Raw genomic sequence first — 25692 nt, forward strand, 5'->3', positions numbered from 1 at the left:
TGTATTTGGCTGCATTGGGCCTTCTAAGTTGCAGCATGTGGGATCTTTTGTTGCGACATGCAGGCTTCTCTTTATTTGTGGCGTGGGGGCTTCAGAGCGCGCTGGCTCAGTAGTTGTCCTGTGGCATGTGGGATCTAGTTCCCTGATCAGGGATCAGACCTGCATAGCCCAGAAAAACAGGCTGAGAAGGCTCAAGATTGAAAGTGACTTAAAGGGTGATATTGGAGAGAATTGTAGCCAGGCATGTTGACTCTTTTCATTGTTGCCATTGGACTAAATCTCAGGAACTTGACTGATGGAGCCATTGATATACAAAATGCTCAGGACCATGTAATATTAAGGCTTCATTTCAATGCTCCCAAAAGTATTAAGTGCATATATTTAAATTTTTCCCTTATCACAGGGAAATTTAAAATTGATTCATTAAAAAAATCATCTTTTTCAATAGATCAAAAGATATGGAAATTTGTAAAGTATAACATTTTACTTCTTAAATGCCATTTTTCCTATTAATGAAATTTTGTGTGCCTCCTCTTGGGCTTTTTGATCAACTAATACTCAAGTCATTTTTGAAGTCTGTGTATACTAGCTACAGATTTTCTATGCAGTAAACATGGTTTATATATAAATTGTAAATTTATAAAACAACAAAAACAACCATGCATTCACTGCATTGGGAGGCAGATCCTTAACCACTGGACCACCAGGGAACTCCCTGTCCTAAAGCCTTAAAGTTAGGATCTGTAGATTGAAGGATATTCATATTTTAATTATCTCGTAGACAGATGAACACTGTTTCCCTACTCCATGGAGCCTTTGTTCTTTTGGCTAACTAGAGTGACAGACAGGACCTGTGACCTGGGCTGTCAGCTGTGGCTGAGTTGAGCTCCCTGGTGCCTGGGTGGGGACCAGAATGCGGAGTCTGTGTGCTGAGCTGTACTATGGCAGAGTGCAAGCAACCAGCAACCCCCCAAAGTGTTAGAAAGTCTCAGAAGAGGAATTAAATATGGGTCTCAATGTGAGAGCCCAGTAGGTTGGCACTATCCAACGTGTTTTTGAAATCTGTTCCTGGTGAATCCAAGTACACTATTCCATTTCCCACCAATTCCTCTAGAGGCCCTCAAAAAACTCAGAAATAGTTCTAGGGGAGCTGAGCAGACTGCCTTCTACTCTCATTAGACAAGGAAAGTTTAACCAAGATGTGAGCTTTTATTTGTTGGGGGAATTGCTCTTCTTAGAGCTGCCTCTTCTTTCCTAGGGCTTTTTTCAGCTCTACCCAAAGGATAAAGAACAATGTTTTTTTGTCAGGGTAGTAGCTAAGTGATGCTGGAAAATGAGGCCCCAGGGACTGTGACTGAGAATTCAGGTCTTTAAGTGATCTTTAAAATTCTGTACACACTCCTCAATTAAAATGTTGCTTACATCTTCAATATAAGGGCATGTGTGTGTGCCCAGTTGTATCTGACTCTGCAACCCCATGGATTAGTGGCCCGCCCAGGTTCCTCTGTCCATGGGATTCTTCAAGAATACTGGAAAGAATACTGAAAGAATACTGGAGTGGGTTGCCATTCCTACTCCAGGGGATGTTCCCAACCCAGGGACTGAACCTGTGTCTCTTGTGTCTCCTGCAGTGGCAGGCAAATTCTTTACTGTCTGAGCCACCAGGGAAGTCCTCACCCACATGCTGTGAAACCCCAATTCAGAAAGTCGGTTTGTTTTTGAACTTAATCAAAAGAGAAGTTGCTTAATGCATTGATTTTAAAGATCAAGCCCTTAACAGAAAGAGGACTACATGTTTAGTTTACAGAGCTCAAGAGAGTCATATAATTTCATGGAATTATTTACAAATAAGGAAGACTAGTTAAAGAAGTATGCCACTGTGCGCCAGGCAGTGCTACCTTCCAGGGCTAAGGCCAAGGTGTCCACATTGTACTTGGTCTTAGGCAGATATGATTTTATCTTTTACTTCCTCAAATACCAGGTGGTAATAATCTGATCGAACAGAAATTATGAGAGTCGAAAAAAATCAAGTTAGCGGTTTATTTAAAGGCAGTATATATTTTTTCTATTTTGAAAACACTTTATCTCAGTTCCCATTGCAGAAGCACCATGAACATATTTCCAATTATAATTTCCCAGCAGGTGGGTGCCTTTATGTGAAGGGGATGCTTAGCCAGAGAGTCAGTGTGGGAGGATGGAGAGGATGTAGCTGGGTGGCTATTGGCACAGGAGCCTAGAATTTAAGATTAGAAGTACCTATTTCTCTGCTGAAGCCAGCCTGAATGCTAGATGACAAGAGGACAGCAAATGAGGATGGGAAAGCAGTCTCTTTTTATGCTATCTCTAGTATTGGAAAGGCTCTTGTGCCTGATGGGAGCATGTGTTTACCTTGGGTTAGGCTCATGATAGCCGAAGGACTGAGATGTGCTCTGCAAGATAAGTCTGTCCTTGCCTCTGCATGAACTTGCGCTTTCCTTGTCATAAGAACAGAGTTGAAATGTGCCCTGGGTTTGGGTTTCTCTGTTCCTGTGTCCCTTTGCAAAGAGATACCATTTAATCTCATAAGAGATTCTGTAATAAACAACGTCAAATTTAAGAAAAGAAAGTTGGGCCATTGGATAATTTCCTTTACTGGATAAATTAGAAAAGAAGCCCCAGGGAAAGCCTAGAATAAACTCTCTGTTGTGAAACTCCAGTTTTGTTTTCCCAGTACACTACAGAACAATTCTCTTGCCAAATACAATAGAAACAAATTACTAGAAAAATTGAAAGGAAAAACCCACCAAATTCAAGCCCAAATTTTAGATTCAACAGCCTTAAAATTACTCCATGGAATTCCTATAAAATTTCTAAGTATTTTTTCTCATTTCTCTACTTACTGTGACCAAAGCTTACACTGGACTGCAGACCAGATGTTGAGTTTAGTAAGATGTAGGTAATGGATAATTTCTCATGGAACTTGAAAAATACTGTGAGCAAGTTTATCAGGGCATAAACTTTGGAAATAATTCAAGGCCCTGTACTAAGTTGCTCATCAGTGTTAATTTTTTAGGAGCAAAAGGGTACAGAATGATCAAGACAGAAAAGTCCCATTTCTCAGAGAGTGAGTGAGAAAGGGATAGAAAATGAACATGAATACTTGGAAATTATTCATAGTAATAAGTAATAGAAAAATTGACGAGAATAAGATAGATAATGAGAGGGAAGTGGGACTATTTTAAATATACTAGTGTAAGAAGTCTCCCCAAGGAAGTTTTATTTATGCAAATATCTCAAATGATAAACAGTCATGTTCAGAGATCTGTAGGAAGAACATTCTAGGCCGAGGACAGCCAGTGCAAAGGCCCTGAGGCAAAGGTATCTTTGACCCAAAGGTAGTGAGGCCTGAGGAGAGCAATACTGAATGCAAGTTGATATGGCCAAAGTCAACTGTAGGGAAGTGTAGATAAGGGAAATGGTGTCATGGGCAGCCCAGAGGTGAAGCTGTGCAAACAGGTAAGTTGGATTATAGCTGGGGAACATGCAAGAACAAGGAATCAGGAATCTCATCCATGACTTAGCTCAGACTCCTGGTAATGGAATATGCAGAAGATGATGGGTGAGGAGCCTGGGAGGAATGGGCTTTGGAGAAAAGGGCCTGGCCTTTTAGACGGGCAATAAGGAAGGCTTAGAAGGGAGCATTGGAGAGAGTTTTCTGCAGAGATTGTTACCTGGAGCAGGGGCATAGAGACAACTTTGGGTGGGTTTTGTCATCTTCAACTGAACAAACACTCTGATATCACCTTGGCATTCATACAACTTGGGGATTGTAACACAGGATGTGGCCTGCTCATGTTTGAATAACTGACTTCCTATAATAGGAAAAGGAGTTCTTTGATGGTTAAGTGTTTTAGGGCCATGAAGACCCTTCTTTACAAAGTTCTCTTGTTACTTATAGTGATGAAAAGGTAGAGATGAGATGGTGTCCTTTTTGAAGGGATTTAAGTTTCTCTTCTGAATATTGCATCTTCTGTTATACTTTCTTTCCTGTTCTTCATCCATTTGGCTCTTTTACCTAACTAAGACTTAAAGGACACTTTTTTTTTTAAGTGATATTGGATACAGTCAGGTTTTTAACAACAGATCAACCTGATAAACTGTTTAGAAACAAGATACTACTCTGTAGTTCTATCCCAGCCAAACCTGGAGTGAGATTTAAAGCAGGTCAATCCCTGGAGGGGGAATTGTTCAGTGGCTAAGTCATGTCCAACCCTTTGCAACCCCATGGACTGCAGCACACCAGGCTTCTCTATCCTTCACTATCTCCTGGAGTTTGCTCAAATTCATGTCCATTAAATCAATGATGTTATCTAACCATCTCATCCTCTGCCACCCCATTCTCCTTTTACCTTCAGTCTGAACCAGCATCAGGGTCTTTTCCAATAAGTCAGCTCTTCATTTCAGGTGGCCAAAGTGTTGGAGATTCAGCATCAGTCCTAAGAATATTCAGGGTTGATTTCCTTTAGGATTGACTGGTTTGTTCTCCTTGCAGTCCAAGGGACTCTCAAGAGTCTTCTCTAGCATCACAATTCAAGAGCATCTATTCTTTGGCACTCAGCCTTCTTTGAGAGTGGTCCACCTCTCATATCTGTACATTACTACTGGGAAAACCATAGCTTTGACTAGATGGAGCTTTGTTGGCAAAGTGATGTCTCTGTTTTTTAATACACTGTCTAGGTTTTTGTCATAGCTTTTATTCCAAAGAAAAAAGTGTATTTTATTTTATTTTTTCATATCAATACTTTAAATTTGTATTTTATTTTACTTTACAATACTGTATTGGTTTTGCCATACATTGACATGAATCCACCACGGGTGTACATGCGTTCCCAAACATGAACCCCCCTCCCACCTCCCTCCCCATAACATCTCTCTGGGTCATCACCGTGCACCAGCCCCAAGCATGCTGTATCCTGCGTCAGACATAGACTGGCGATTCGATTCTTACATGATAGTGTACATGTTACAATGCCATTCTCCCAAATCAGCCCACCCTCTCCCTCTCCCTCTGAGTCCAAAAGTCCATTATACACATCTGTGTCTTTTTTGCTGTCTTGCATACAGGGTCGTCATTGCCATCTTTCTAAATTCCATATATATGTGTTAGTATACTGTATTGGTGTTTTTCTTTCTGGCTTACTTCACTCTGTATAATTGGCTCCAGTTTCATCCATCTCATCAGAACTGATTCAAATGTATTCTTTTTAACGGCTGAGTAATACTCCATTGTGTATATGTACCACAGCTTTCTTATCCATTCATCTGCTGATGGACATCTAGGTTGTTTCCATGTCCTGGCTATTATAAACAGTGCTGTGATGAACCTTGGGGTACATGTGTCTCTTTCAATTCTGGTTTCCTCGGTGTGTATGCCCAGAAGTGGGATTGCTGGGTCATAAGGTAGTTCTATTTGCAATTTTTTAAGGAATCTCCACACTGTTCTCCATAGTGGCTGTACTAGTTTGCATTCCCACCAACAGTGTAGGAGGGTTCCTTTTTCTCCACACCCTCTCCAGCATTTATTGCTTGCAGATTTTTGGATCGCAGCCATTCTGACTGGTGTGAAGTGGTACCTCATTGTGGTTTTGATTTGCATTTCTCTAATAATGAGTGATGTTGAGCATCTTTTCATGTGTTTGTTAGCCATCCCTATGTCTTCTTTGGAGAAATGTCTATTTAGTTCTTTGGCCCATTTTTTGATTGGGTCGTTTATTAAAAGTGTATTTTAATTTCATGGCTGCACTCACCATTTGCAGTGATTTTGGAGCCCAAGAAAATAAAATCTGTCATTGAGGGTGAAAGAGGAGAGTAAAAAAGCTGACTTAAAACTCAACATTAAAAACACTAAGATCATGGCATCTGGTCCCATCACTTCAAGACAAATAGAAGGGGAAAAGTGGATGGGGAAAATATATATATAATTTGGGATCAGCTACCTGCAAAAAAGAAAGTAATACCTGTGAGTACAAATTTCAATTGCAGTTTATTTCCCCATGTTTAGCAAAGTAGGGTGAATTTATAAGTTTTGCAGTATCCATATGGTTTCAAAAGTATCAGTTCTTTTTGAGACTGGAATTTTGCCCATCTTACTGTTAAGGTGCAGGCTCAGATGAAGGTCTGAGTGAAGGGCTGAACTTTAATTGATTTGGATTTTGAAAATGTGTGTGTGTGTATGTGTGTGTTGTGTATTTAGTGGTAACCTAAGAATAATATACTCCAGGGATGGGGGAGCCTGGTGGGCTGCCGTCTATGGGGTTGCACAGAGTCGGACACGACTGAAGCGATTTAGCAGCAGCAGCAGCAGCAAGCTATTACAAGGACTTTCGAGGTGGTGCTAGTGGTAACGGGCCTGCCAGCCAATGCAGAGGATGTAAGGGATGTGGGTTCAATCCCTGGGTCAGGAAGATCCCCTGGAGAAGGGTGTGGCAACCCACTCCAATATTCTTGCCTAGAGAATCCCATGGACAGAGGAGCCTGGCAGACTATGGTCCATAGGGTTGCAAAGAGTTGGACACAACTGAAGTTAGTTAGTACATACACACACACACAAGCTATTACAACTAAAAGGACACAGATATAAATTCGTCCCTTGGTTCTTTAACAGAACAGGAAATGGAGGTGTTGCAACTTGTCCAAAGTCACACAGGTAGTTAAGAGCAGAGCTTACACCAGAGGTGGGACCAGTCTAGTTTTTAGTACTTTTTGCTTTTATCATGTGACTCCCTTAACGTTTTATATTCCAAATGCTGAAGCTAGGTTATAAAGTAGCATAGTTTCTGCTAATATTCAGTTTATTGAAGTTGCTATAAATTCCTGATTTTTAAAGTTCCTTTCTGGGTAGTATTTGTGCAGATTTGATTATTCTGTCTCTGAAAATAATTCCAACAGCTAATTAGATTTGGTACGTGTCTTGCATTTGATATATTTTGTTTTGGCATTTAGGTTTTCCTCGAACATTAGTTCAGGCTGAAGCCTTGGACAGAATATGTGACCTGGATCTAGTGATCACTTTGAACATTCCATTTGAAACGCTCAAAGATCGTCTCAGCCGACGTTGGATTCACCCTCCCAGTGGAAGGGTATATAACCTGGACTTCAACCCACCTCATGTACATGTAAGAGTATGCAAAGTACTTTCACACATTGCCAAGGAGGTAAAACATTTCAGTTGAAAAGTGGGGGAACAATATGAATAGGCTATTCCAAAAAGAGCAAATATACATAGCCAACAAATATTTTAAAATTATCATTCACTTGTAATGAAGGAATGTAAATTAACACTTTTATTGCTGGCTAGGATCTGGGAACACAGTACTGTTGTCTGTATTAGGTATATGAAATGTTAATCATCTTTTAGAGAAGCAATCTAGCAATGTACATTAAAAATTTTAAATACATGTTTCATTCAACCCACTTCTGGGAGTACAGTCTATGAAAATGTAAGCACTAGCAGGTAAGGTCATGTACACAGTGAGGCTTATTTTGGTGCTGTTTGTAATGGGAAAAATAAAACTTGAAAACAATACAAACGTTCATCTCTAGGGGTGGCTAAATAAAATTGGCAATAATCACATTTTGGAATATTATGTAGTCAGTAGAAAGAAAATTGAGTTAGTGCTATATTCATTGGGAAGATTTCCCAGAGAAGGAAATGGCAACCCACTCCAGTATTCTTGCCTGGAGAGTTCCATGGACAGAGGAGCCTGGTGGGCTACAGTCCATAGTGTTGCAAAGTGTTGGATGCAACTGAGTGACTAGTGCTTTACTTACTATATTCTTTGGCCTAGAGTAATATTTTTCCCTGGGTATTATTAAATGACAAATGCAAACAGCAGAATGATTCCATTTTTGTTAAACCATGACCATCCTTGTTTATACCTATCTGTTTACGTGATTATGAATGCTCTCTAGCGTCATAAAAGTAGGGATAAAGATACAAAGGATCTATCCTGGGCTGCCAGTGTTTGGGGCTGGGACAGAGTAAGGCACAGGGTTAGAGTGAGTGGGGTCATGTGAGTAGTGAGCATGAGGATGTACAGGGATGAGAGAGAGCCAAAGGCATAGAAGATTGCCCTTTAAAAGAACTTCACAATATAATAACTATGTGTCTGCATAAAGTTAAGTACATGTAAAGGTATATGGTTAAAGAAACTTTTGGCAAACTCACTTAAAGAGATACTGTTCTTCCTGGTAAAGGCATGAATTAGTTCAATCTGATCATTCTTATTTGCTAATATATAGTATTACTTGCTCCTATCTAAATGTGAAAGGTGTGGCTATTGCGTCTTACTGGTTTAATGTTTATGGACTAGGATAGACTTGAATATAGTCAATAACAACTATAGAAAACTACTTCAAGGGGTGGATGGATGCCATCTAGTTCCTTAAGTCATCATTAGGTTCTTATAAGTCCTTTTCATATAGGTTAAGCAGTAGTCTCCTTTTGAAGTCTACTTTTAAAAATATATGTTATTCTGGAATTCCTTTGTAGAGCCCTTCCATCATTCCATCCCAAAAAACAAGTATGGGGGAAAAATGGTTAAGGAGGAAAAGAGGGTTCTGAGTTGGCATTGGAATCTAACACAGATACATCATATTTTGGCTCTCCTCAGACTTGCTGATGTGGAGAGTCTTGTAGAATCTGAGTTGCTTTCCAAAGCCTGGGTACCCCTAAAAGAGCGCTGTAGCTGCAGTGCTATTTCCAAAGACAGCAGTGGAAGTGCCAGTTTGGGCCAAGTCAGCCAGCTGCTATGACCAAGCTCCCCTGGGAGAGATGCTGTTGTCCTAGCACCCTTCTGCCCTTTCTGGAAGCAGTGTTGTATTTCTGGGTGCTCTGAAGTCCTGGAGATGATTCCTGAGCTTTGCAGCAATAAGTAAAATAAAGGAGAGGAATGAGTGATGGATCGCCTTCTCCCACCCGTCATCTCTCCTGTTCCATCAGGGTAATAGCCCTGTATTACACACATGATAATTATGTGGCTCACCAGTAAATTCTGAGTGTCAGTTATATACTTAAGGCTTTGTGCTGTATTGGAATTTTAGTGCATTTCAAACTTACAGGCAATTTTGGGTTATCCAGTTGAATGCCCGAGCCTTCTGCTCTATGCCTAAGTTCTGCTCTCTTCTGCCTTTTGACAGATTGATTTCCTGTGACTATCTGCCTTGGTAGTCCAATAGCCATGGACATGGGAGGTGAAATTCTGAGGTGTCCATTTTGGTTTTGTATGCAGATATGGCTCCTGGGGAAGTTAAAGTACACCCCAAAATCAGATTTTCTGAAATTACAGTTTTTCAGTTGCCAGAATGTTTGTTCGTGGTTATCATGGGTATATGATTCATGCCTATTTTGTTCTAACTTTAGATGTCATTGTTTGATTTGCTAAAATAACCTGAGTAAGTTTAATCTTGGAAGAACTACGTGATAGAATATGAAAGTAGCAAAAACAGGACTGGCATACCTTCTCTTTGATTAGCGTTTTTCCTAAGGAAGCCATTTGGTTCTTTGAGACATTCAGTTTCCATTTTAAGAACTCAAGCTTTAGAAAGAAGCTAGTTTTAGGAATATTTAGAGGACCAGAGTGACATTGTCTTGTCTAGTGGCTATTTTGTTGTTGGGTGAAGTAAGATGGAATTTTGAACTATGGATTAAAGGTGTCATTTATCAAGCAGTGGAATATGTTTGGAAATATCAGAAGTCTTAAAGATTTAATGTTTCATCTCTTATGAAAAAAGCTTAACATACTTATTAATGCTGTTTGTTTTTCAACCACCTTCATCATTCTTATTGTCCCCTGGGGCTAACTCATCAGGTGGTGGGAATCAAAGGTGAATGTACAGTTTTGCCCAGGAAAGTTTTTACGTATGGAATGGCTTAAGTGTTGGCCACACTAGCTGCTGTCTCTGCTATTTGTAGGGGATTGATGACGTCACTGGTGAACCATTGGTCCAGCAGGAGGATGACAAACCTGAAGCAGTTGCTGCCAGACTAAGACAGTACAAGGATGTGGCAAAACCAGTCATCGAATTATACAAGTGAGTATGCTTCAGTGTTTCCATGCCATGGCCAACTGAAGAGGTGTGGCTCCTCATGGGAAAGACAGTGGGTTGCAGTTTCTTTAAGCCTGGTAAACCTGAAAGGCCAAATACCTCTCAGATGAAATCAGATGAAATGCTGGTATGTACATGGGAAAGAGTGCCTGGTATTTTTATGCTTAAGCTCTTATAAGGACCACAGCCTGATCATCTCTGTGTGGTTAGAAATTAGCATCTAGACATTTTCATTTTCTTAAGGGACTGAAATATTGGTTTACATTTTGATACACCCACGTGTAAATATATGACTTGGCCAGAAGATTAGAAGGGACTTTTTGGCTTAGATATGTCTGGAGGGAGTTTAATAAAGAAAAACTAAAGCTATAAACTACAGGTTGCAAATTCAGATAACTACGGGGGCTAGGCAGGTGATGGAAATGAGTGTCAAACCTGGTGGGGGGCACGTCAAGCTGGGCAGTTGAGTGACAGTTGAACTAGGCAGCTCCTCTGTTGCTCGAGCCAATTATAACCATGGAAGCACTCAGGCTAAGTGTGGCCAGTGAGCCTGTTTTTCAAAAGAAGCAGAAGTCAGGCTTTCTCTGCAGAAGAAAATCCCATATTTTATAATATATTGGCAAAAAAATGAAAAAAAATTTTTTTGGCTATGTTGCAGTTTGTGGTATCTCATTTCCCCATCCAAGGATTGAACCTGGACCCCTGGCAGTAATAGCAGCGAGTCCTAACCACTGGACCACCAGGCAGTTCCCTAAAAAATTTTTAATAGCTTGGATGCCAAACAAAGCCCATGTATGGACTGCATTCAGGACAGCAGTGTACAGCCTCTGCTGTAATCATTGTCTGATCTTGTAGCCCCCAAATAATTTAGCCAGCCTTTAGATATGAAATTCTTGACCATTTATTAGGATACATCTTGTGTTTCATGATCTATAACAAGGGTTTTGGAGTAGCAAGGTTTGTTACTGATTTGCTTTTCACTGTGTGTATTGAGGCAGATTTGGGGTTGTCCCTATAATGTTATCATGTTTTTAAAGGGGAGAAGAAGAGGTGGCATGACATCAAGCTTTTCAGCATTGCAGAGGATAAGGCTTTATTTAGTTGTACCGGACTGGGGGTGTTGATACATTGGTTTTGGGACTCAGTGATGTGTGACGTAGACCAGGAGATTGTGTTTACATTATACCCAGGATCTTCATCTGCGCTGATATCATGTCAAAAGAAAACCTAAAATGCCCTGTATATCGTACTTTGTTTTTCAGGAGCCGAGGAGTGCTCCATCAGTTTTCGGGAACCGAGACTAACAAAATCTGGCCCTATGTTTACACGCTTTTCTCGAACAAGATCACACCTGTTCAGTCCAAAGAAGCTTACTGAGCCTGCGCAGTGGAAGAACCAGGAAGATATGGTCATTCGTTCAACTGTGTGTGTAGTGTTGGTGCCATGCCCCAGTTAGCAGCTAGCTGAGATAGCTTGCAGTGTCTTTTCTAGTTTTAATGGTGAACAGACATGAAAACTAATGAATAGAATGAGTTAATGACGAGGCTCTTCTCTGCCTTTCTAAAAGAGGGGCCACCTCCACGTGTTTAAGATGTCCCTGCACATGTCTCAAGTTCTTTATAAGAAAGGAAGCAACACAGGCTGGATTCCAAGCGGTGTATCACCCAAGCTCTAGTTGATTTTCCATGGCCAGGTTGTTGCCATAATAGCTTTTTCACACGTGACGGTGGTGCTCCCTGGCTCTCCCCAGCCCCTAAAGGCTGTTGAAACATAGCACCAGGAGGCCTGAGAATGCCAGGGGCTATAGCTGCCTCTGTCCCTGGCTCTCTGGCATGTGCCCTCCTGGTGACAGTGGGATTGAAACAGTAGCTCTCAGTGATTGCTTCTCTGGCCTTGAGTGACTGTCCACAGTTCACTTTTTTTCTGTTAGGAATGACGCCTTCGCTGCATCCATACTCCACTGAATCTGTTTTTCAGACATCCTAGAATGGAAGGACTTGGCTTCTACTGCTTTTATTAGACATCTGTTTTCTCCCTCCCTAGACTATTAAGTAATATTGTTCCTGCTTTTATCCCTCTCAAATTCCTGTCTGAGAGCTGGGGGACAACGTTCAGTCTCTTTATGCACCAGGAACTGAACTGTGTGGAGGGTCTACTTAAACTGTTGGTCTGACTCTCATGAGTTGACACCGCTCCTTTCTTTTATTGTGGCAAAATAAAACCCTAAGAGTCTTTGGGGAACTCTCAAAAACTGGGAAATATTCACCTGCATAAATGTTAAAAGATTGTATCTTATGTATAGAAGTAAATAAGACCATATGGAATTACTGGACTGAAAGAATAGTTTAGCCTATAGTGAAGACAAAAAATATATATATTTTGAAATGCTGCTAAATATTGATGCTGACAGTGTTTTTCTCATGTGAATGACCCAAGCATATTATAAATAGTTGGTAAAGGGAATGGAGCCTGTGGGGTCAAGGAAAATGTTGCACTAGCTGTGCCTAGACTCATAATGACAGCTTTATGATTATGGGATTTGATAAAATTGTAGTTTTTTATTCTATTCCAAAGATGCTTTCTATAGGATGGCCACTAAGTCTAGAAATATAGATCACACTATTTTGTCATTCATTAGAATGTAGTATCAATAAATGATTTATTAAGGATTTGCCTGGTTTCCAGACTTGGTGGCCACTAATGCTCGCCCTCCTCTGGGAAAGACAATGAAAGTTGCCTTAAATAGATATTCCTCTTCATGCATCGTGCTTGTACCAGCGAGGGTCCTTTACTATTTCCAGGAGTGACTTCTGTCTAACTCTTGATACTGCTGAGAAAACAAAAGCCTTTCAGCATAGGTAATGTTGGAACACATTATTTATTTTCTGAAGATGTCACAGTGAATTTCCAGTCATTCACTGACCCATGGATTATGTATGGTAGCCAAGCATCTTCTCTACAAACACTACCCCAACTCTGGCCAGTCCTTCTTACTTTGTCCCTTCATGTGAATGTTCTTTGGCTACCTTAGTGGAAACACAGACCAGTTTCCTCCTCATCCTCTGAATCCAAGTGAAGTAAGATTATTTACTTTCTAGGTTTATGCAGTTGAAATGCCCAGTTCAGATGTGTGAAATATCAGTGCATGATAGTGACTTTTGAGAAGAGTTGTGTTTGAATGCCAGTTGATGGGGATAGGGTGAAAATTAGACATGCAGATACAGCTCAGGTTTCCAGGGGAACCAGGCATAGAGAAAAACAAGTCTTATTTGAGGAAAATTGCACAATTTAGAGTAGTTTTGCCATGGAGACAATTTCCATAAAGTAGGAAAAGTAGAAAGTTAAGGTTATTATAGGGATCATTCAGGAGAGGAAAGTGTGTGCTTTTTTGGAAACAGAAAAATCTTCAAAACTTTCCTCCCTTCTGTTGATGTTTATCAGATGCTCCAATGTAATCAGGTGCTTTGGAGTTTTGGGGAAGAGGTAGGGGAAATAGCCTAGGTGATCCCTGACTCAATACTCTGCTCCTTCATCCTTCCCTCCCTTCTCCCTTCCAGCAAAATAGACACTTAAAGCCAGTGTCAGTCGCTCAATGCATCTCAATAGTGTGTGCTATTTCTGATTTGCCCTGCAGTAGAGCACAGTCACCTTTGCTAGGTGAGACCATAATGAAAGCCAAACACTTGTTTCCACGGGCTTTTAAAAGATGATGCTTGTTTGATGATGTTCGATAGCCTAAAAAAAAATGTTTCTGGTTTTCTTCAACAAAGTCTAGCTTTTCCTTCAATGATTTTGCACTAAAATAAATAAAATTTTCTTGAAAATATTTTGACCAAGATAAAATTAAAGGGAACTGTTTAGTTTTCCTTCTACTGCCACACGTGAGGTTCCATCAAAGCTAGGCACAAAGAGTAGTTTGGGTGGTTTCTAAAATTCCTACATATCCCCTCCTTCTCTGATTCTAGCCAGCTCTGCATTCATTTTGCTTTCTCTTATCCCCACCAGCTTCCTGCTTATTTAGAACTTGAAAACACTGCTGTGTTTCATATGCTCTAACACTAAAGCAAGCATATAATAGGTACCATGTATTGAAGGCCTGCTCAGTGTCATGTGTGTATAGTTTTAGGACATTTGCAAACATCTCATTTAATCTTGACAGTGTCCTTTGAGACAGGCGTGATCCCATGTTTATAAACAACGCAAGGGTCAGCAGAGTAAAGCATCTTGACCTGGCTTCTGCTGTCAACGTGCAGTGTAGACACCCTTGAATGCAGGTTTCCTGGCTCTGCTCCTAGATGGTAACTACCTGCATCCTGTCCCAAGCAACGCAGGGCTCTGAGCTTGCTTGTATTTCCAAGTGGTCTCACATCCAGAATGGCAGGGTTCACTCTGCTGACATCCACCTCTGTATGAGAGTGTTCCCTTTTCCTTTTTCCCTTTTGCTTAAGCAAAGGAAGCTGCTAGAGGAGAGTCTGAGCCCTTGATCATCCATAACTGCTCACTTATAAGTAAAATGAGGGCTTCCCTGGTAAAAAATCTACCTGCTTTGCAGGAGACCTGGGTTCGATCTCTGGGTTGGGAAGATCCCCTGGAGAAGGGAATGGCTACCCCCTCCAGTATTCTGGCCTGGAGAATTCCATGGACTATATAGTCCACGGGAGAAGCAAAGAGTGGGACATGACTGAGCGACTTTTACTTTTGTACGTAAGTAAAATGAAAGGCTGTCAAAGTAGGCCTGGCTTGGGTCCAGGTACTCTGTGGCAGCGGCAAGCTCACGGTCCTCCCTTGTTCTCTTGGTGTCCATGGTTTTGTGTCCCTGAAGGGACCCTGATGCTTGCGCCACCCCAGCCATGGTGCTTACAAACTCCCCTAGGCGCCTGGGAGCCCTCCAGACACTAAATACTTGGTTTCCCTGACATCAGAACAAATGACTCCCTTGCCTCCACCACCAAACAAGGCCCCCATAGTAACTGATCTTTCCTATAGTGCTAGCCAGTGAACAAATGGCGATTGAGCTCCTAATCCAGGGTCACCCTAGACTTTAATATCATCCTCCCTGTGTGACATTGCACATTAACATGGTCCTGAACGCCAAATCCACGTCTTTGCCTGCCCTCTGGTGTGGTGGCCCTGCTTATCACTCACAATTCTGGCAGAAATGGCTTCCCATCTCACCTGCCTTCTCCAGGGTGGCTCTCAAAACCTTCCAATAGCTCAGCTCACGTGAGCTCCAGCTTCATCCAGGGTGTGCTCCTCTCGTTGGTAGGGAAGGGGAAAAGGTAAGAATAGGCACAGGCGATGGAAGATTCTTGGGAGACAGGTGATGCTGTGGCTTCTCCTGCCATTTCTAGGTTGAGTTTTTTCTTTTCTGGCCACACCATGAAGCATGCAGAACTTACCCAGCCAGGAATCGAACCTGTGCCCTCTGAAGTGGAAGTGCAGAGTCTTAATCACTGGACTGCCAGGGAAACCCTACAGGTTGTTGACAGGATAAATTTTGATAGAAAGATGCCCATGTAAACCCATAAATAGAGTTTTTATACTTTTTAAATCACTGGAAACTGAGCTCAATATCTGATTTTGGTTATTTGTTTAAAGGAGTTTTAACTACCTGCTTGTGGTGTGTGCGGGGGGCAGGAGGGGAGGGAGAAGTCTTGGCTTAAATCATAAAGACAGCAAATTTCCAAGTATGTTCAGGTATCAAAAGGGCTTGGTAGTCACTGTTATTGGTGCTATGTGCACTCCATCCATTATCTAATTAAATCCTCAACAATTAGCCTATGTAATAGTATTATCTCAATTATCTTGCCTCTTTGTGTTTTAGAACTGAAATGCTCCTGTTTACTTAACCTTTTCCTATATGTATAGGGATTAATCAGGAATTTCAAAAAGGCTTTTTTTATGTTTCTCTAGTTTGAGCTCCCTATTCTCATGAATAGGTAAAACAAGGTATTTGCTCCCACCTGGAATCTTTGCTTTTGGCTCTAGTGCCAAGACAGGAAATGGCATCAGTGGGTCTTGGCGGTAGCCGCACACTGTATATACAGAGGACGGTGTTTCGTCTGTCCCCTGCTGGGTCACGGGATCTTGGGAGGCATTCATATCTACCTGATGGATTTCATGTATTGCTTTTCACTTAATAGACAATATCTTTTCTTGCTGCAGTAATTTGGCCAGAAAGGCAATTCATAAGACGAATCATGTCTATAGTATGAATTGCGCTCTATTCCCCGCCATCTTCAGCAGCTTCCTTGTCTGTTTGGTGTTTCAGAAGAGGAACCCAGGAACAGACACCTTTTAATGTGGGAATGTGGTCTGGTCATAAGGTCCCTTTCCTTATATAACTGACCCAGTCTGGTTTCCAGAGGCAACGTGTGCAAGACCCAGATGACGGGGGAACTGTGAAGCCGTATTTCAACTGTGAGGAAAATTTGCTTCCTGCGTCTGTTGAAACATAATTACAGTTGCTGATAAATGCCATACCTTATCATTTTTTAACAAATTGCACAGTTCTTGCCAAAATAAATGTCATTATCTGTATGCTTCAGGAAATTCCCTAAATTGGTGTGTGTGTGAGAGAGAGAGAGAGAGAGAGAGAGAGAGAGAGAGAGAGAGAGAGGTAGTGTGTGTTTTGGGAGGGGTAGTGTTGGATATATTGATTCCTTCTTTGGTGATAATTAGGCTATTCTAGAAAGCACAGTGTCATTGTTGAAATAAAAGATTTCCTGTTTAAGCACATGTCAAAAGAGCATTGCACCTTGAAGATTCTCACTGGAGTTGATGCGTGTCTAATTTCATTTCATAAAACCTTTCTCTTGAGACAGAAATGTGCTAAATAAAAACAAAGTTTTGTGTTTAATTTAGAGAAGAAGAAAGGGAAGAAAAATGAAAACTCAGTCATTACGTCAGCTCCAAGGTGTCAGGGCGCAGAGGGCTTTCCTAGTTTTATGAGAATTTGTACTACTGATTTTTATATATTCTTGTTTTTGAGATGAGTAGATCTCGGGAAATTGTTGCATTGCAATGGCATTTCACTGTGATTCCTTTCAAGCTCAAATCAGTTCTCTAACCTAATGACAACTTGCCTCTGGTTTACTCTCCTGTGAAATGTCAGCTCCATTTTCCCAGAAGTTGTGTGTTTACGATGAGTCAGTGCTTTCCCTCAGTGTGAAGTTATCAGCACTCTTGATTTTGGTGTACGTGCTTAATTCAAAGTATCTAAACCTGTAGTCTAATCTGTACATGCTCTGTTAATTGTGTTATTGATGATTTTATCTGGCTTGAAGATCGATTCATACTTTTTAATTTGATAGAAATAAAGTTTTTTCTGCTTATAACTAGTGAATTCATTTAACATTTCTATATAGCCTTTTATACTTGGCAGTACACACCTTCACAAATATTCTCATTTATGCCACTCTGCCACCTTCCCATTATCAACAGTGTTTTCTCCACTTTGAAGATGGGGAAAACTGAGAATATAGTGTTCCCTGGATAATGTGATAGTTGGTGGCAGAACGAGACCCCAAATCCAAGATTTATGACCCCCCCCAGTCTCACTTTTGCTATACTATGTTGCCTCACTTTGTTTACCTTCAAACTCCTTTATTTTTCTGCACTTTATTCTTTACCTATTTCCATGGACATTCTTTATTTTTTGAAGCAACTGGGTGATGTAAGTAGATCCCATCCTACAGGTAAGGAGACTGGGTCAGAGTGCCTGACTCTAAGTCATCCCATCCAGGCTTACTCAACAGAAAGCAGTACTCCAGCAGACATCTCTGGTGGGAGCTTGAGGTGTAGAGGAAACAGAGCCTCTGAAGGAGAGTCTTCCTGTGACAGGGACGGGGGGCGCATGCCCTGGCTTCTCCCAACCTCGCCCTCTCCTGTCTCCTGCAGGGACTTTCCGTTAACTGGAGTCAGACTCCAGCTGACACAGCAACTTGTTCTCCAGGCTTCCGTGTCCCTGAAAGGTGAACTGGACCTAATGGCAATGTGTGACATTGTTTTAAAGTTCAAACCATTCACTTTTTAGGAGGATTTTATGTCTTGGCCCCAATGGCTTAAAGTTTGGGTATATAATGTGCTTTAACCACTGGAGGTGAGCAGAAATGAAGGTGTTGCTTCTGAGTAGAAGCCTTAGGACCAGAGGATGGGTACCTATCTCTCCATCTGCATTGAAACTTGGCAGCTCTATGGGGCTTTTCTTTTACCTGAATCCTAAAGTGAAGAAGCAGAGACATTAGTTTGCCAACAAAGGTCCGTCTAGTCAAGGCTATGGTTTTTCCAGTAGTCATGTATGGATATGAGAGTTGGACTATAAAGAAAGCTGAGTACCAAAGAATTGATGCTTTTGAACTGTGGTGTTGGAGAAGACTCTTGAGAGTCCTTTGGACTGCAAGGAGATCAAACCACTCCATCCTAAAGATCAGTCCTGAGTATTCATTGGAAGGACTGATATTGAAGCTGAAACTCCAATACTTTGGCCACCTGATGCAAAGAGCTGACTCATTTGAAAAGACCCTGATGCTGGGAAAGATTGAAGGCAGGAGGAGAAGGGGATGACAGAGGATGAGATGGTTGGATGGTATCACTGACTCAATGGACGTGAGTTTGGGTAAACTCTGGGAGTTGGCGATGGACATGGAGGCCTGGCGTACTGCAGTCCATGGGGTCACAAAGAGTCGGACACGACTGAGCAACTGAACTGAACTGAAAGTAAAGATGTGGAGCAGGGATGTGGCCAGTCCATGGTGGACACTCGAGTAGTGTGCATGAAAAACAAACCTTTGATTTTATAAGCCACTAAGATTTGAGTGGAGCCGGTATCACAGCATGATTTAGCCCAAGCTGACTGATAGAAATGGGTCCGAGATGGGTATGTCATTCAGTTACAACTTTCACTTGTCAAATACTATTAGGCTCTGGGGCTGCAAAGATGAGTAAGACCCAGTTTTTGTCCTTGGCTTCCTTACAATTTCCTGGAGGGGATGGACATATGATTAAATAACTCTTTATGTAACTGTTGGAGTTAAATCACTGGACTATACTTGAAAGAACACAGGAGTGACTCTTGGCTAACCAAGCAGAGAAGAAGGGAGAGCTAATATTTGAGTTGAGTGATGCTGGAAAAGAGAACCCAGGCCAAGGGAATAGGATGTATATAGAAATACAAGCACATATGCCAGACGGATGCCAGAACCATGTGAGGCAGGACTGGGGAGATAAAGATAAGACCAACTTGAATTGGGAAGTTGTATTGACCTGGTCTCAAAATTCACAGCAGACTTTACGCTGAGAAGAGCCTCATCTGATTTGCATGATGTAATTGTACAACAGGTCTGAACTAAGATGTGATAGTAGAGTTCAACAAAAAGGCGCGGTTGTATTATATTTTTCTGAAAGGGGAGCCACTGTGTGAAATCTTATTTTTAAATATTGGCAATTTAAACTTTTTAAAAACACTGCACATGCCAAAGAGCATATCTGTTTAAGCTGATGTGGGACTTCTAGATGAGAAGAATACAGGAGGTAGAAAAGAGGGTCTTAGTGGCTGGATGTCCATGAAGTGAGGGGGTAGCGTATACAAGAGCAAAGAGGTATGAAGGAGAGGACTTCTAATTTTGATGACCAAATAAAATCTTATTTATATAGAATTCTGATTTATCAGAGAACACTACCTGTTTAAATAACTTGAGGTTTTCTCCCCAGAGTTCAATTTGGTTTAATTTCCCCCATATTCATTTCAGACAGTGAATATGTAAGCAACTAATATCTAAATGAAAACCTTGCCCATACTTGAGGGAACCTACCTAAACTAGATATGTTGTATATGTATTTTATATATGTGCATATTTTTTATGTGCATATAAATATGTGTATTATGTAGTCATTTAGTTGTGTCCAACTCATTTGTGACCCCTGGAGTGTAGCCTGCCAGGCTCCTTTGTCCGTGGGATTTTCCAGGCAAGAATACTGGAGTGGGTTGCCATTCCTACTCCAGGGGATCTTCCCAACCCAGGGATTGAATCCCTGACCCCTACATTGACAGGTGGATTCTCTCCTATTGAGTCACCACAGAAGCACACATACACACACACACACACACACACGTACATGTATATGTAAATATTATATGTGTGTGTACATATATGCACGTGTAACAGAAGATTGCAGTTACTGAAGATATACTCTGGTGTCACACAGTGGGCCAAGCATTATACACCAGTTACAGATGATGAACCTCAGGATTAGAGAAAGGGAGACTTCAACTCCAGTGCTCACATATGATTATTCAGCTGACTCTCACTAGCCAAAGATCCAGAGAGGCCTAAAAATTTATACATGTTGACATTTATCAATTGAAGTTAGATGGTGAGGACTCTGAAGATGACAGTTGCCTACGTCTTACCCTTTCCCTATATCTTCCCCAAACTAGACAGATCAAGGAAAGCAAATAAAATCACAATGAACTCACTATATAACACAATTATATCTACCACATAACCAGTTAAGGGCCCTGTAGTCAAGGCTCCTTTGGCCTTGGGCAGAATTTGCAAGAGTCAGGGTGGAGAGCCTTGCCACTTGGGGGTGTCTAGGACCTGAGCAGTGTTGAGTCCTTCCTGTGGCCAGCTTTTCTCCCAGCCAGGATCCTAGCATCAGTCCCTTTACAAGACAGAAAGAGCTCCCATGGAGGGATTAAATATTCTATCCCATCAGGAGTTGCCATCTTGCACATCCCCAGTCTAAGTCTATGCACCCTGAGAAAGTGATTTCCTGTCAAAGAAGAATCAGGGATACAAAAAGGAATGGTCTGTGTCCAGATTAGTCAAGACGGATCAGTCATTCTCTTCACAGTAATGGCCCCAATCCACTGACCACCCTATATCCACTGACTGTGTTATATTACATCAACCACCCTGGGTCCAGCAGTAGGGGAGAAGGGGATACAGGCTAGCATTCCTTAAAGACCTGAATGAATCATCTGTATTTTATCTGTATTAAACTGTTATGTTCCCCCTGTATTAAGCCAGTGTGCTGTGCTTAGTTGCTCAGTTGTGTCCAACTCTGCGACCCCATGGACTGTATGTAGCCTGCCAGGTACCTCTGTCAACCGGAATTCTCCAGGCAAGAATACTGGAGTGGGTTGCCATGCCCTCCTCCAGGGGATCTTCCCAACCCAGGGATTGAACTGATGTGTCTTGCATTGCAGGTGGATTCTTCACCGTCTAAGCCACCAGGAAGCCCATATTAAGCCAATAAAACAACTCAATTTAGTGCTCATGAAAACCTTGGGCTTCCCAGGTGGCACTAATGGTAAAGAACCTGCCTGTCAATGCAGGAGACATAAGAGACGCAGGTTCAATCTTTGGTTTGGGAAGATGCCCTGGAGGAAGCATGGCAACCCTCTCCATTATTTTTACCTGGAGAATCCCAAGGACAGAGGAGCCTGGCAGGGTATAGTCCATAGAGTTGCAGAATTGGGCATGACTGAAGTGACTTTGCATGCATGCATGAAAACATTACCTAAAAATTTATGCCTGTTGGCATTTATCAATTGAAGTTAGATGGTGAGGACTCTGAAGATGACAGTTGCCTAAGTCTTACCCTTTCTATATATCTTCCCCAAACTGTACAGATCAAGGAAAGCAAATAAAATCACAATTAACTCACAACATAACACAATTATATCTACCACATAACCAGAAAACAAACTCTTATTGTATTTGAGTGGAGAAATATCTCTAATTAAGAGCACTGCCTATGGAGCCCATTTGAAAATGGAGAGTGAGGCTGGGATTATTTGGAAAATGGAGAGTGCAGTGACATTTAGAGAGTCGCAAACATTTAGAGTTTCCACAACTCAGTGGAAAAATACTGAGACTAGCCATGCTGGATTAGGGCTCTCACTAATGGGGGAAGGAAGAGTCTGAAAAACATGTATGAAGAAGTGCAGCTTCTACTGTATGGGATACTGTATCAACATATAAGGGATACTGTATGTTGAAAGTCACACCGTGGAATTTTGAAAATTGACTCAGAAAACAAAGAACTTAGAAGGAGGAGACATCTCTTGGAGATACAATAACAAGTGGGAAAAATAAAGAAGTTGGTAGAAATGACGGTTTTTAGAGAAATGAGAGTTTCGTTAAATTTCATCTTACTAAACTCTCCCTAATCCTCCTCCCCTATCCTCCAAAAGGCTAGTCATTAAAGAAATTGTATTTCACTGTACCAACTGAAGAGGGCACTCTTGAACTAAGAAACTAGTAAGTCACTCAAATCCTTCAACCCTATCCATGGAAACATCTGGTCCAGGAAAATCCAAAAGTCTTGAAAATGAAGAGGTGAAAGCAGCCAATATCCACAGAAAGTTAGTTTCAACAGGAAATCAATTGAGAATCAAAATTCTTCAGCTGATGGAAGCATTCAAGGCCCAACCTAAAAGCAGAAGCTGTAGTGCAACACTCCAACCTGAATCAAATATTGTTAGACAAGCCAAAAAAGATATGAAAAACATCACAAATCAGTAACCCGTAAATGCAGACGAGAAGTGGGCACAAAGCAAAAAGGTGTGAAATAAGAATTGACTGAACCCAGAAAAGAAAGTGAATGAATGACCGCCATCTCCAAAATTAGGACTAAATTACAGGATGCACAAGAAGGAATAGATTCATCAAAGTATACAAAGGAGATGTGGAAAAGTGAGATGAAATTTTCCATGACAATGAAACAAAATAAGAAAAGTAAGAAACTCAGAAAAAAAAAATAGCTGTAGAAGTCTGACAAAGAAGATCTAATATACCTATAACTGAGTCTGTAAAGAAGAAAAAAAATTAAGCCAACATTTAAAGCTGTGATGCAAAACTTACCAATAAATAAGCAAACTCTGAATCTATATATTGAAAGGGGTACTGTATGTTGAAGGTTACACCGGGAATTCTGGAAATTGACTCGGAATAGTCAGTGTTAAGACATACTCTTTATGTTTGTGGTTGTGCTGGGTCTCCATTGCTGCGGGGGCTTCTCTGAAGTTGCTGTGAGTTGGGGGCTCCTCTCTAGTGGTATTGGGCTTCTCACTGCTGTGGTTTCTCTCATTGTGGAGCTCGGGCTCTAGGGCACAGTCTGATAGTTGTGGCTCATGGGCTTAATTACTCCTCGGCATGTGGGATCTTCCAGGATCAGGGATCAAACCTGTGTGTCCTGCCTTAATGGGCAGATTCTTTACCACTGAGCCAGCAGAAAGCCTAAGACATATTCTTACATGTCCAGAAAAACTCCTCTAAACTTTAGGTCAAAAAGACCCAGTGATTCAGTATACAAATCAAACCAACAATTGAGTAATATTTTCAAGGAAAAAAAGTGTGAACCAAGGATTTTATATCTAGCCAAGCTCATTTTCAGTTATTGAGCAAATGTGGCAAAAAAAAAAAAAAAAAAAAGAAAAGAAAAAAAGGATAAGTTTTTGACTGGGTGAAAGGCATCAGGAGTAGTATTCTTTTATCTTTTATTTAGATGGGAAATACTTTAATTACTAAGTTGCTACATTAAAAAGAAAGTTTTAAAATGTATTTACTGTTTTGAATATTTATTGATTTCTTAATTTCTTCCTCTCCCCAGTCCCTGGTAACCACTCATCTACTTTCTGTCTATGAATTTGACTATTCTGGGCATTCTTTGTAAATGGAACTGTGTAAGAGGCCTTTTTATGCCTGGCTTTTTCATTTAGCTTTGTTTTTTTTAAGGTTCATCCATGTTGTAGTGTGAATCAGTGCTTAACTCTTTTTTTGTGGGGGAAAATATTCTATTAACATAGGATGTACCACATTTTGTTCATTCATCACTTGGATAGTTTCCATCTTTTGGTTATAAAGAATAATGCTGCAATGAACACTTGTGTATAAGTTTTTGTGTGGATGGATGTTTTCAATTCACTTGGTTATATATTAATACTTAAGAATTAAGTTCCTGGGGCATATGGTAATCTTATGTTTAACTTTTTAACGAATGGCCAAACTGTTTTTGAAGGTAAGAATTTTACATTCTCACCAGCAGTGCGTTCCAATGGGTTCCAATGTCTTCATGCTGTTACCAACATTTGCTATTGTGTCTTTTTTTTTTAAAATTTATCCTTGTTGAAGAATAATTGCTTTACAGAATATTGTTGCTTTCTGTCAAACCTCAACATGAATCAGCCATAGGTATACAAACCTCCCTCCCATCTCCCTCCCCATCCTACCCCTCTAGGTTGATACAGAGCCTCTGGTTGAGTTTCCGGAACCATACAGCAAATTCCTGTTGGCTGTCTATTTTACATATGGTAATGTAAGTTTCCATGTTACTCTTTCCATACATCTCACCCTCTACTCCCCTGTCCCCATGTCCATAAGTCTATTCTCTGTCTGTTTCTGCATTGCTGCCCTGTAAATAAATTCTTCAGTACCATTTTTCTAGATTCTGTATATGTGCAGGTTAGAATACTATTTCTCTTACTCTTCCTGATTCACTTCACTCTGTTTAATAGGTTCTAGGTTCATCCACCTCATCAGAACTGACTCTAATGTGTTCCTCTTTATGGCTGAGTAATATTCCATTGTGTATATACAGCACAACTTCTTTATCCATTCATCTGGCGATGGAGATCTAGGTTGCTTCCATGCTCAGCTATTGTAAATAGTGCTGTAATGAGCAATGAGATACATGTGTCTTTTTCAATTTTGGTTTCCTGAGGGTATACGTCTAGGAATGGGATTGCTGGGTCATATGGTGGTTTTATTCCTAGTTTTTAAAGGAATCTCCATACCATCTTCCATAGCGGCTCTATCAATTTACATTCCCCCCAACAGTGTAAGAATGTTCATTTCTCCGCACCATCTCCAGCATTTATTTTTTGTAGACTTTTTGATGATGGCCATTCTAACTGGTGTGAGGTGATATCTCATTGTGGTTTTGATATGCATTTCTCTAATACTGATGTTGAGCATCTCTTCATGGGTTTGTTAGCCATCTGTATGTCTTTGGAGAAATGTCTGTTTAGATCTTTTTCCCACTTTTTGATTGGGTTATTTTTCTGGCATTGAGTTATATGAGCTGCTTGTATATTTTGGAAATTAATCCTTTGTCAGTTGTTTCATTTGCTATTATTTTTTCCCATTCTGAGGGTTGTCTTTTCACCTTGCTTATAGTTTCCTTTGCTGTGCAAAAGCTTTTCAGTTTAATCAGGTCCCACTTGTTTACTTTTGTTTTTATTTCCATTACTCTAGGAGGTGAGTCATAGAGGATCTTGATTTGATTCATGTCATCCAGTGTTCTGCCTATGTTTTCCTCCTAAGAGTTTTATAGTTGCTAGTCTTACATTTAGGTCTTTAATCCAGTTTGAGATTATCTTTGTGTATGATGTTAGGAAGTGTTCTAATTTCATTCTTCTACATGTAGCTGTCCGGTTTTCCCAGCACCATTTATTGAAGAGGCTATCTTTGCCCCATTGTATATTCCTGCCTCCTTTGTCAAAAATAAGGTACCTATAGGCACATGGATTTATTTCTGGGCTTTCTATCTTGTTGCATTGGTCTATATTTCTGTTTTTGTGCCAGTACCATACTGTCT

General features: G+C 40.8%; 1 protein-coding gene across 2 annotated transcripts in view; it reads left to right on the forward strand.

The window, feature by feature from the left end:
• Positions 1–17423, forward strand: part of AK4 (adenylate kinase 4) — a 96165-nt gene extending 78742 nt beyond the window's left edge. For both annotated transcript variants that reach the window (XM_018045182.1, XM_018045191.1), the window contains exons 4-6: positions 6982–7154; positions 9953–10071; positions 11349–17423. In XM_018045182.1, coding sequence (XP_017900671.1) covers positions 6982–7154; positions 9953–10071; positions 11349–11463 — 407 coding nt within the window. In that variant the 3' untranslated portion in view covers positions 11464–17423. The remainder of the gene's footprint in view (positions 1–6981; positions 7155–9952; positions 10072–11348) is intronic.

The sequence above is a fragment of the Capra hircus genome, chromosome 3, assembly GCF_001704415.2.
Source record: "Capra hircus breed San Clemente chromosome 3, ASM170441v1, whole genome shotgun sequence".
Lineage (NCBI taxonomy): Eukaryota > Metazoa > Chordata > Mammalia > Artiodactyla > Bovidae > Capra > Capra hircus.